General features: G+C 36.5%; 2 protein-coding genes across 2 annotated transcripts in view; one reads left to right on the plus strand and one right to left on the minus strand.

Annotated features, from left to right (window-relative positions):
- Window positions 1-5,900, plus strand: part of col9a1b (collagen, type IX, alpha 1b) — a 28,440-nt gene extending 22,540 nt beyond the window's left edge. Inside the window, exons 36-38 of the mRNA XM_066696694.1 lie at window positions 2,273-2,461; window positions 3,008-3,085; window positions 4,881-5,900. Coding sequence (XP_066552791.1) covers window positions 2,273-2,461; window positions 3,008-3,085; window positions 4,881-5,077 — 464 coding nt within the window. The 3' untranslated portion in view covers window positions 5,078-5,900. The remainder of the gene's footprint in view (window positions 1-2,272; window positions 2,462-3,007; window positions 3,086-4,880) is intronic.
- Window positions 5,901-6,248: 348 nt separating this feature from the next.
- Window positions 6,249-12,298, minus strand: part of LOC136718899 (collagen alpha-1(XIX) chain) — an 88,933-nt gene continuing 82,883 nt past the window's right edge. Inside the window, exon 56 of the mRNA XM_066696692.1 lies at window positions 6,249-11,863. Within this exon, the coding sequence (XP_066552789.1) occupies window positions 11,727-11,863 (137 nt within the window). The 3' untranslated portion in view covers window positions 6,249-11,726. The remainder of the gene's footprint in view (window positions 11,864-12,298) is intronic.

The raw sequence follows: 12,298 nt of genomic DNA on the forward strand, positions 1-12,298 counted from the left end.
AAATACAAGGAACCAGTTCCCTTTTCAGCCACACATGCCCATGACATAACATGCTTCACAGATGAGGTGGATCATGAGCAGTTCCTTCCCTTCTCCATACTCTTCTCTTCCCATCGTACAAGTTGATCTTTGTCTCATCTGTCCATAGGATGTTGTTCCAGAACTGTACAGGGTTCTTTAGATGGGAAACTCTAATCTGGTCTACCTGTTTCCTGTTTGCATCTTATGGTAAACCCTCTGTATTTACTCTGGTGAAGTCTTCTCTTGATTGTTGACTTTGACACAGATACGTCTACCTCCTGGAGGGTGTTCTTGATCTGGCCAACTGTTGTGAAGTGGTTTTTCTTCACCAGGGAAAGAATTCTTCTATCATTCACCACATAAGAACATAAGAAAGTTTACATTCCACCCATTGTGCTCATTTGGTGTCCATTGATAACTAAGTAATCCAAGGATCCTATCCAGTCTATTTTTAAATGTTTCCAAATTGTCAGCTTCAACCACATTGCTGTTGTTTAACATGGTCTTCCGGGCATTTTGGTGTTCCTGAGCTCACCGGTGCATTCTTTATTTTTAAGAATGTACCAAATAGCTGATTTGGCCATACCTAATGTTTTTGCCATCTCTCTGATTGGTTAATTTTGATTTCTAAAGCAAAACGCCCTGAGAACAAGCAGGAACTAAAGACAGCTGCAGTGCAGGCCTGGCAGAGCATCACCAGGGAAGAAACCCAGCATCTGGTGATGTCTATGGGTTCCAGTCTTCAGGCAGCCATTGACTGCAAAGGATTTGCAACCAAGTATTGAAACTCACAATTTAATTAATGATTATGTTAGTTAGTCCAAAAACTTTTGAGCCCCTAAAATGCAGAGGACCACATACAAAAATGTGAGTAATTCCTACACAGTTACCCAATTTGGATGTAACTACCCTCAAATTAAAGATGAAAGTCTACACTTCAAGGACATATTGATTGTTTCCTTTCAAATCCATTGTGGCGGCGTACAGAGCCAAAATGATGACAATTGTGTCACTGTCCAAATATTTATGGACCTAACTGTATCTTCTAATAAGCAGAGCTACCAAAGTAGATCAGGACTACAGTTATAATTTCTGCTGTTTGTTAATTCTCTGTAAAGTGTATCAAACATTGTGTATCTATATTGAAAGTGACTGTGGGCTTCCATTTGAAATCATGACAAATTATAACATTTTTCTTTCAATCAATGTGATCATAAATGGAGCAGTTCTATACTGGCCTGATTTAGGGTTTGGCCATGAAAACTTCACACAACTTTTGTTAGGATATGCTTCTTCTTCTGAACCTTCCAAGTATCAGTCTGAAAATACAGAGAATTAAAGACTTTGTCCTATGAGAGTATTGTCCTCAATCTCCCTAAAGTCTTTAATTCAAAATGTAGTATCTTACATCAAGTGAACAGAAGCTGATTTAAAAATAATGATGATTAATATGACCTTTGAAATCGAAATGATGCTTTTTGACAGCTGAGTAAACAAAAAATTGAAAGCAATGGCTATAATTGCATGTTAATAACTTTTCACTAGCATCTAGGGTAGCAAAGGGACATTTCTCAAATAATTTAAGGAAAAATATTGCTGCACATACTCAGATTCTTTTCTAAACTTCTTTATAAGTACATGCAATTTTGAGTTATGATTTATTTATATGAATCTTCCTAAAAAAATTAATATGCACTCAGCTGAATTGCAAAATGTACTTTTTGCTTTGGGCACAGAATCTGTTCCTCTTATGAAAAAAAAATGTTAAGCTCAGTCAAGTATGTACCAGTTTTTACATTTCAGGCAGTGTTTTTATGAATTTTCCTCAAGCAGTTGCAAAAACAGAATTTCTGGTACACCATCCCTCATGGGACTCAAAGTTTAAATCTAGCTTTAAAGTCTTTAGCATAACTTTATTCAGTTTATCAAGTTTATAAAGACTGAAATAGTAGTGTGTCCAAGTACAATAAAATAAAATAAAATAAGAATTATGTATAATACATAGCTGTAACATATTGATCTCATTTGTTTAGTTAATTCCTTAACAGTAAAACAACCATGTGAATCTAAAGCACGACAGTCTTGAAAGAAAAATGTCTGTAAAAACCTCCAACAAAATAAATGAAGAGGTTCCATTTTACAGTAGTTTAAACGGCTTTATGGTAAAGCTCATTCTGCTTAACACATGACACATTAAAGGTCTTTTAGTTTAGGAAAACTCTCACCTGATCTCTTCCCTTCTGTGTCACAGAGCAGTTGGCTCAACTGGCAGCCAGTCTGCGTAGGCCTGAATCAGGAGCTGCTGGCCTGCCTGGCCGACCCGGGCCTCCTGGGCCTCCTGGTTCCCCTGGGGACAGTGGCTTCCCTGGACAAGCTGGATCTCGAGGGTTACCTGGGCTCAAGGGGCCTTCAGGACTCATTGGCCTCAAGGGACCCAAAGGTAAGTACCGCCAGTGGATAAAACATTGTCCGCCTAAATCACTGTTACTGATTGTTTACTTTCAGAGCCAAATCAAAGTCATAATGGACATGCCAACCCAATAGTCTCAGTTAGTGCTACTAATTCATTTGGTCTCTGTGCTCGGCCAATGAGCAGCAGGGGAGCAGTTTAAAGTGCCAGGGGGTGGCCTGGGACTGGCGGCAGCATAATACACATCACGCTAATCATGAGCCGGGATCAAGGCAATGAAGACATGACACATTGCGACTATAATAGGGATCCTCCGAAAATAACATTGGCTCAGGAAGATACTTGACTCGAGAGCTGGATTCCATATACACTTCCGACACAATGCTGAGCAGGATTTTAATGAATGTAACAAATGTTTTAAACATGAGGGTATCTTACTGTACTACCCGCTCTGCACACAAGAACATCTCGATGTGCAGCAGCATCCCACACTTTACCGAGCGGAGAACGAGTTGCTTGTGACATCAATCATTGTGAGATGAATTTGAGCTAATGCCAGGCTGTGTGACTATGCAGGTGAAACGGGCGACCGAGGAGAGAGAGGCGTCACAGTTCGAGGGCCTAAAGGCTTGCCTGGGGCTCCTGGTCTTCCCGGTGAGTATCTCTTATTATATTTCCACACACAACTGACAAGCACTCACAACCCCTTCATTGGAGAGCAGGGGGATACAACATGGTGGATGTCTGTATTCTCTTAAACACTTGGCTAGTACAGATGCTAAATTATCAGAAATTATTGCAGATAGTGCCCATATTTATTAACCACAACTACAAATCATGTAATTATTTATGGATTTTTTTTTTCGGTTTAAGGAATGGAAGGGATGGGAGACTTGGAGGTGAAATAGTATATATGCACAAAAACAAAATCCCATAAATCTAATTCAACATCCAGTCCATATTATGGTAGTGAAAGAACACGAGAAATGGTTTAAGAGATTTAGGAAGTATCCAAGCATCCAGAAAATGAAATAAAAACACAAATCCGTTGTAGCCTTCGGTGTCATATATATTACAGTTAAAATGAGAGTTATTAAAATGCATGAAGGTATTGTTTTTGGTTGTATGCCAGTTTATAAACTTCAGTTACATTATGCTTCTAAATAGGAGTATTAGTTCGGGAGCTAAGCGGGATTATCATAAATGGGTTTTAACATTAAGCAAATGGGACAGGTACATATGGCCTAATTATTTGCCGAGTGAAATTGTAACACCAGTTGCCCTTCGGTGAGGAGCATCATTAATGATTCACTGAGACACTCTTACTCGGAGGTTCAAAAATCCAGTTCTAAATTAATTACAGCCTTTGCCTCCGACATGACAAAATCTGTCTTCTGTAAATCTGCATTGCAACACATTGGTGGCAGGACTAGATTAGTAAATGTTAAGCTGGGTTAAAATGAACTTTTCTTTCATATGTATAGGACACTGACTAAAGACTTTTTTGCAAATGTCAAAATGCAAATGGGCTTTTTATGGGGGGAAAAACCTGTGAAGGGGGAGAAGAACTAATTTTGAAGTCTCTCATTATCATTAAAAAATATATATTATTCATCCATCTTCGGGATCTGTATTCTATGAGGACTGCGGTGTCTTGAAGCTTTAATTTTCACCTCACAAGTGAAGTGCTTTATGAATTCATTATTTTGATAACTAGGTCAAACTAATTTCTCCCAGGTGTTAATAGACAGATAATTATACACAATCTGCAAGATTCGGGGCTTCAAGTAGTGAAGTTGGCTACGTACCTTCATTTAACATGTTCAGAATCAACATGTCTTCCCAATTAAACTTAATGACTAGCCTTTAATTGTAGCTTGAGATTTAATGTTATTGCTCTGTAGCTCTAATAAGCTCTTTGTTGCTGCTGCTGCTGAAGCACAGAAATAAGATGTCTGCTGCATGCATTAACAAAATCATTGACCATCCATGACCCCGGTTTATGCATTTATACTTTTTATTTCAAGCTTCTGTGCATATTTTAGAGGACTTTATTTTAAGTACCATATGCTTTTCATCTCCTTTCATTGGCAATCCATTTACATCAATTATTTTGAAAAAGAAAAGATCTCCATACCAGCTGTAGTTGCTTAATGGTTAAATGTCTGCTTGTCAAATTCAGAGATTAACTTTGGGTGTTTACGGTCAGTTTAATTCCCAGTTACCTGCATCTAAGATGAGGTCATCATCAAACAAAACAAAAACAAAGAGAAATAAATAACCACAACATGTCTCAACAGTGTCACTTATACATTTCGCTAAAGACATGTTTGTATGAGTAGATCTGCAGAAACTACCAATGAGTTTTCACCTTGAAGAAAGTGTCTTGCTTGTCAGTCTCCGTAGTGGTGTGTATCCAGGTGGCTAAATGACCGTGTTCCCACTGCAGGTGAGCCCGGCAGACCTGGTTATGGTCGCGACGGGCGTGATGGAGAGAGAGGCCCACCTGGCTTACCTGGACAACCTGGCGTTCCTGGTCCTCCTGGCCCCGCTGGCCCGAATGGCTATTGTGACCCATCAGCATGCAACTTGCAAGCCATCGCCTCACCACTGTCTGTGAAGGACTCCAACATGAAAGGACCTTGAGCTGGTCCTATGAGTCATCAGTAACTGCACATCTGCAGTAGGTCCAGGAGAACTGAAAGACAAATGGAGAAGTCTCCGAAGCAGACTTTATAAAGAGACAGACCCTTTTTTTTAATGCAATGGTGCTCAATACATTATTTTTTTTTCTACCTGCAACGTTTCTTCCCTTCTAAATGTGCCTTATAATTATAATGCCAATACCAAGAAAGGCCCCTCATTCCAGTATTCCAGTGGACAATGAATATTAAGATGCACCCAGTTATTAGTGAAACATCAACGAAGGAATAATGTCTTACCTCAGCTGTAGCTTTTGCCTTCTGTGTGTACTGTAAAATAAAATTCCCTAGAAGCAACCTGAATTCTTTCTAGACAAAGTGCATTTCATTTTGTCGCGTGTATGTACTATATTGTTAACTAAAGATGAACGTCAACCATAACAAGACTGAACAGCCTTAGCATTTTGTACAGAAATGACTGCCCATGTAAAAGAATCCAAAAACAGGCTACACTGAATACAATGCATACTGTAAATCTCTGTAAATGTGTGATTTCTGGATATTCATGCAATTATATTTCATGTGAAATTACTTTCATAAGGATGAGTGATTTGTTTTTTTTTGCCAGTTCTTCACTCAGCGACTCCTCAGATATGTTCCTTCTGTGTGGTGACAGCACAATGAGAAGGCAGTAAGCCACTTTTATTGGTCATGTTTAGGAAATATCCAGAAGTAAGTTTTATGATGATATTATTTATTATATGAAGGTCTAAGGTGACATCTAAGGTTGTACAAAAGCAGAAACAATAAATACAAATTTTAATAAAGTCTTGCATGTCTTTGTATGAATGGTGCAATTCTAATAAAGGTAGGTAGCAGTGCAATTGGGTACCTTCCATTTTGTTTTACAGATTTCTCCTATGAGCTGTAGATTATTTTGTATCTTTTTAAGGTAATGTTTATTGATATTGTGGCTTGCAAGTATACTTAAACTGGATATTGTTAGTAAAAGAGTCTTAAAATCTGTTAGATTATATTACATTAAGAGGGCAAACACTGACATATTGGCTAGATCGAAACATATCATTAGTCATGTTCACTTTAAACAAGCTTAACCTTGTCTCGCTGACTTAAATATTGCCAGTCCTTCATTCATCAGAGGCCAGAATACTCCATAACACATTTTCTGCAGTTTTATTAGAACATGAAAGATATCCAAGGACACAAAGTCAATCATGGGTATAAAAAAATAATACATGTCATGAAAACAGTTAAATAAATAAAAACTGAATTTAAATACAGTTGCACACTCTTCACGTGAACCTCTCGGTCACATAGTTTAACAATTACCCCAGGTTTTAAGTCGACTTCATGTAGGGTCCGACAATCCCAGTGTAAATCACCTGCCCTGGTAATCGTGAAGCTACACAAGGGAAATGTTATCACATATTTGTAATCAGTAATACCATTAAAATAAACAAACCCTCCATTGAGGTAGATCAAAAATGCACTTTTCTGTTCACCAAGCCGAGGAGCAAATAGCAAGGTTCTGACGACGATAGAGTAACACATCACAGTGTGTTACTTCAAATGCTAAATCTGTAATTTTTAAAATTTCATCGCTCACAGCCTGGTTACATTTTAACCATTAAAGTCCTACGCAGTCACTTTGAAGTCGCTTTGTATTCAGGCAGGCTGTGGGGTACTAGAGGCTGCTGTCGTAACACCTTTCTTCAAACAGCGAGGAGATGAAAGTGCTTGTGGATGGAGATTCTTCAGCAGCGGTGACAGGCTGCAGACACACAGGAGCCTTGAAGGCACAGTATACCCCCTGCAAGACTGCAAGCTGACATTGTGAGAGTGGCGTTGTGTTTTTTTTTTTTTTAACCCTGCCATTTCCTCATTAATATGCAGACTGAGCAAACAGGACTAATAAAAACTGTATGTGAACAACACAAAAAGAAACACCCAATTTTTATACATTGGCATAAAGAAACGAAGTACATAATACAAATTCACGGGCTTTACATCTGTCCTGACGTTATCACAAAGTGTCTATTAAGACAGAGAAATGAACAAAAATCCACCATGTCTTTCAGAGAAGAAACTGAGCAGGCAGCAGCAGTATATTTGGCGCACTGATGTCTAAGCACAGTGTTTAAGCACAGTTAACACACTACTCTTGTAGCGTGGCACTATGACAAGCCCTTCACGTGGTTTATGGAGTAACCGTCTCAACAGCATCGACATACAGAAGTTTCCAGAAAGCAAAAAAGTGTGCAGGGAGATGCAAGGGAAGCTTTCAGGCAACTTGGAAAGCACTCCATTTGTCCTCAAAAAGCCATTTACTAAATGGTGACTTTCAAAGACTGATAAAATATTAAAATGCTCATTTGCGCCCAACTAATCCATAAAATGGCTGAAGTGAGCAAAATGAAATCCATTTTTAAATGACAAAACAAAAATCTTTAAAATGTACAGTAAGAAACACGTATTTTGTGAGGTATGGCTCAGAATGAAAATATATTTCATATACTTGCATGAAGAAAACATATGCATTGTACAATAGAAAACACACATCCCAATTAAGGTAATTTCTCAGTATATTACAGCTGTAGTTTATATATTTGAATAAATACAGTGGAAATGACATCACCTGTAAGATTAATCAAATTGAATGTTTTTTGTAATTAATGTCTCAATGTGCAGTACCCTATACTGTAAATGTATATGCAATGAATATTGTATATGATGTTTTCTTATATGTTGTTATTTAGAGTAACTGTTATCAAATCATTCATTATGTGGCATATAGCTACAAGGTCAACAGGAGAAAATGAATAATCGAAAATAAGCGCACATATTGTGGTTCAATTAAGGTGACTCAGAATGTCCTAGTTTCAAAAGCACATCCCAGTGTAGCAATTACCTTTCAAACAAAAAAATATAATGAAAATATAATGAGCTACAGCTTGAAGAACTAAGCGGTTTATCCAAGATGAAAATGCTTATGCGATACAACTGTGATCAACAAACAGACTTTTTTAATTTTCTCAAATAATGAATCACAATCAGTTTACATATTCTGTAAACTGGAATAGTAGCTACATAAACCTAGGAACAGTATTTAAGTAAGATGCCACACACATAATTTAAACCATGTACACAGGGTCTACAGGGCAGATGTTAAGGAACATCTCAACCATTTTCTTGATTCAGAGCTACTTACATTTGCAGACCACTATGAATCTGATACTATTCTACTTTCAAAATCTTTTTTAAACCCTGTTTCTAAAGCTTTACACATCTCATAGAAACACAGCATATAAAGTATACAAAAACTTGAACTAAACATGGAGCATTAGCAAAAAGCCTTGGCTTATTCAGTCATATGTCTGTACAGAATGCACACATACCATGAAAATCGTGGAAACAAATTATAACCTAGACTGCAGAACCAGATGGCCACGGTCAGACAGCTGTTTGCCAACACTGATTCTGACACCATCTATCAATAAAGGCAACCATTCAAGATTGTACGATTTTAAGAAAGCTTTGTTCCTGTGGTTGCATGCAAAAGGAACATTTAAATGAATGATTCCCATAACTTAACATAAAATATCTATGCAATATAATGGGATTGATCGTACCACTGTTCAATTCAATAGTGGCAAAGCATAAATAAAGATTGCAACTGAAAATCTTCCCAGATTACATATACATGCATGAAAGGATTATGATTACAGCAGACCACAAGAGGGCCCCATCTGTTTATGTATTGGTTTTCCTGTATGACATCAGAGGAGGTGATGTAAAAATGGGAAGTGGAAAAACGCTTTCCCCTCTTATTGGCTTGGCAGAGGCCTGCTTCATACACACACAGATGAGGTGACTTGTGGAGTGGTCAGTTTCCACAGTCACCATATTGTTTTATATATATATATATATATATATATATATATATACAGCTCTGGAAAAAATTAAGAGACCACTTAACATTGATTTCTGAACTTCTCTTAATTTTTTCCAGAGCTATATTTAAGTAATCAAAATCAATAACAAACAAAAACAATCCATTCATTACATTACATTTCACCCCACAACTGTAGTTAAAGTTCTGTTTCTGGATCACACATTACACCAAAAAAAAAAAAAAAAAAAGTACATAAATTAAAATAAAATGTCCCAAATGATTGGAAATCCTTATTTATTTATGTTTGTTTTTAGTTAGTTTTTTTGCAACTGACCCGTAAATTATAAAATTAAATCCCTTGGATTAAGGGTTCAGTCAAATAAATAAACAAACAAATATATATATATATATATATATGACATTTTTGAGCAGATCATGCAAGAAACAAACTGATGCATGAAAATTATTTGGATTGAAAACAAATCTATATCTGCAGATCTTTCTTAAAATCAGTACGGATCACATCATGGTATATTTCTGGAAGCTGAAGTTTATGACAAATCACTCAGAATTTCTAAGTGGCGCTGAGATTATAGTTTAACAGTGCGGTTCTCATCCAAACCCGATGTCACTAAACTAAAATCTATAGAGTATATTCTTTAAATACTCGATGACAATTGATTGTGTACTGTACCAATTGAAGTAAAACTTACTTTGTATGAACTAAACTTTTAAACTCAGTACTTTATGTATACAGCTAAACTCCAAGGAAATGTACGAAGGAGAATCATGACAATAATAAAAGTGTCACTCCAAACACAAAAAAATTATCATGCTGGAATTAAATTCCACCAAAATTTGGAACATCACAAATGTCAATCAGTTATAATAACATTGACCTTCAGATTTAAATCCAGACAGAACAAATGTAAGACTTATTATTTTTTCTGTAGAATTTCTTAAGATTAAATATTCAATGTACTCGCAGTGCTTGGCCTATGGCTTTCCAAATATTTTAAACAGCATTAGGTATTGCAGACTAATTTAGAATTTAAAATGACATTTCCTTCTAAAGGCTTCTGTTAACAGCTGCATCAAACTGGTTTACATCCAGATTGCTTCTAAGCATTTGCTTATTCATCTGAAAGACTGTCTGTTAAATTACTGAATGAGTCATTGGGGTAAGATTGTAAAGATCAGAAAAAAAAACATTTTCTACAGTTATTTCTAGTCTGATTCGAGTTAAATTAAAAAGGTGATTGAATAAAAAAATGTGATACCCTGTAAAAGAATGAACCTTAAGACTAGCAAGCAGATACTGTATCATCTGGTCACAAAATAAAGTAGTAAAATGTAATATAAGTATTATGTAAAAATGTTTATAAATGTACCCTTTGGAGTTTGTGTAAGAAAATAAAAATGCCACCTTCAAAATGTGTGTTTTAAAATTACAAGACAATTCAAGTAAATTAGCTAAACTGAAAAATAATCTGATAGTTTAACCATCTTTAACCATGGGAAAGATCAAAATATACATATAGCACCAATATAGACAGTAGTATGTACAGTCCTTTTACAAACAATCATTAATGTTCTGTGTTGTAAAGTATAAAATGTGATTAACTTGTGCAACATAATAAGAGCAACATCTGAACATAATTCATGTCTGCACTGCCAATGAAAAACATAGTCAGTATGAATGGCTGTAAAACAGATATCCTTAATGCTTATGACATATATAAATGACAACAGTATTTTTTTCCTTTTTCATGCAATACTTCTGACCTGCAGTTAATGTAATGCAATTCATAAAATCATGGCTGCATCCCAAATCACACACCTGCTCCCTCGTTATGTTCCCTTACGGGGTGGATGTACTATGGTACATCTTAAGAAGTGTGTCCAATTTAACGCTTTTAGCTCCTAACTGCACCCTACGCCCTCGCTCACCGGAGTATACTCTGCAAATTCAGCACACCGTCACGCGGAGTGTACACTTGTTGAAGGGTGTAGAGAGAAGTTGTGCGATTGGGGTTGCAGCCCATCTGTCCAGCTCTCCAGTCCTCAATGACTTCAGTATTACTATTCTCACAATGATACGAAAAATATGTACACTAGAAACTTCTCATGCTTCTTTAGATTGAAAAGCTTCAGAGCCACCTAATTAAGGCATTACAATCTATCTCCCCTCCTGTAAGACAACAACAAAAACACAAATATATTGATAAAAAAAGAAGAACTAAACTTTTTGTAGACCTAGCCTTCAGTAATGTACTCTTCACATCCAATTATGCAACTGTAAATCGTGTACAGAGTACAAAAGAAAACTGTAATTGCTTTGTATTTCTTAGCTTATGTATAATTTTTCTCTTTGATAAACAAGAAAAAAAAAGATGAGGCAGACTGGCACAACAGGTTGATTAAAAATCAAGGCATTATGAATGAAAGATTACCGACTAACAACTAAATTACTTCAGAAATAAAACATTACATTTTTCGACTTCAGAGATAACATACTCACTCATGCATGGAATGCCTTCTGGGAAAAAAAAGGTTCAAAAAGAAAACTTCTATAAGAATATAATAACCTTTTAACTTAAGTAAAAACATTTTGACCCCAGTTCCAATGATACATAAATTAAATCATAAAGAAGACCTTGGTAAAAGGGTCTACAGGTAGTAACACCTCCCTCATTAAAGCAAAGCTGGTAAATATCTCAGAGAGAGGTGTGTGAAGCTCCTATCCATTCCTCCGTGCGCTGGATATGGGATGGTGACAGGCGCTTGGGTCACATTTCCCATGAGGCCCTTGGGGACCTTGTGGGCCTGTTGGGCCTGGTAACCCTGGAGGTCCGGCAATGCCAATTCCAGGCACACCTAGAGAAACAGACAGTGGTGGTGGTGTAAGACTCAAACCGATATCAGGAAATCAAGATGGTGCGGTGTCATTTATCTTTGATCCTGGGACATCTAGTTATTATGTATGTATGTATTTATTGGCAGACACCCTTATATCTTCAGAAAACAAATTGTAATTATTTGCATCTTGTTTTGAGTAACACTTTTGCTAGGTTCCTTTTTTTATGTAGGGCAATCAATTATGCGTACAATCCATCACACCTATCTGCAATTAAGCTGACAAAACAAAGCGAAACAAAACTTAAAAATAAAATAAAAAGGTCTTCCATTTTGGCAGATAAATCAACAGCAGCAAGCCAAAAGTGCTTGTGTCAGCTTTGTATCTTTGTAATATCGATTATCTGTTTGAAAGAGTCAATGCTCATTAGTTTTATTATGAGTCATTAGGTGTTT

This window comes from Amia ocellicauda, chromosome 23 (genome assembly GCF_036373705.1).
Source record: "Amia ocellicauda isolate fAmiCal2 chromosome 23, fAmiCal2.hap1, whole genome shotgun sequence".
NCBI lineage: Eukaryota > Metazoa > Chordata > Actinopteri > Amiiformes > Amiidae > Amia > Amia ocellicauda.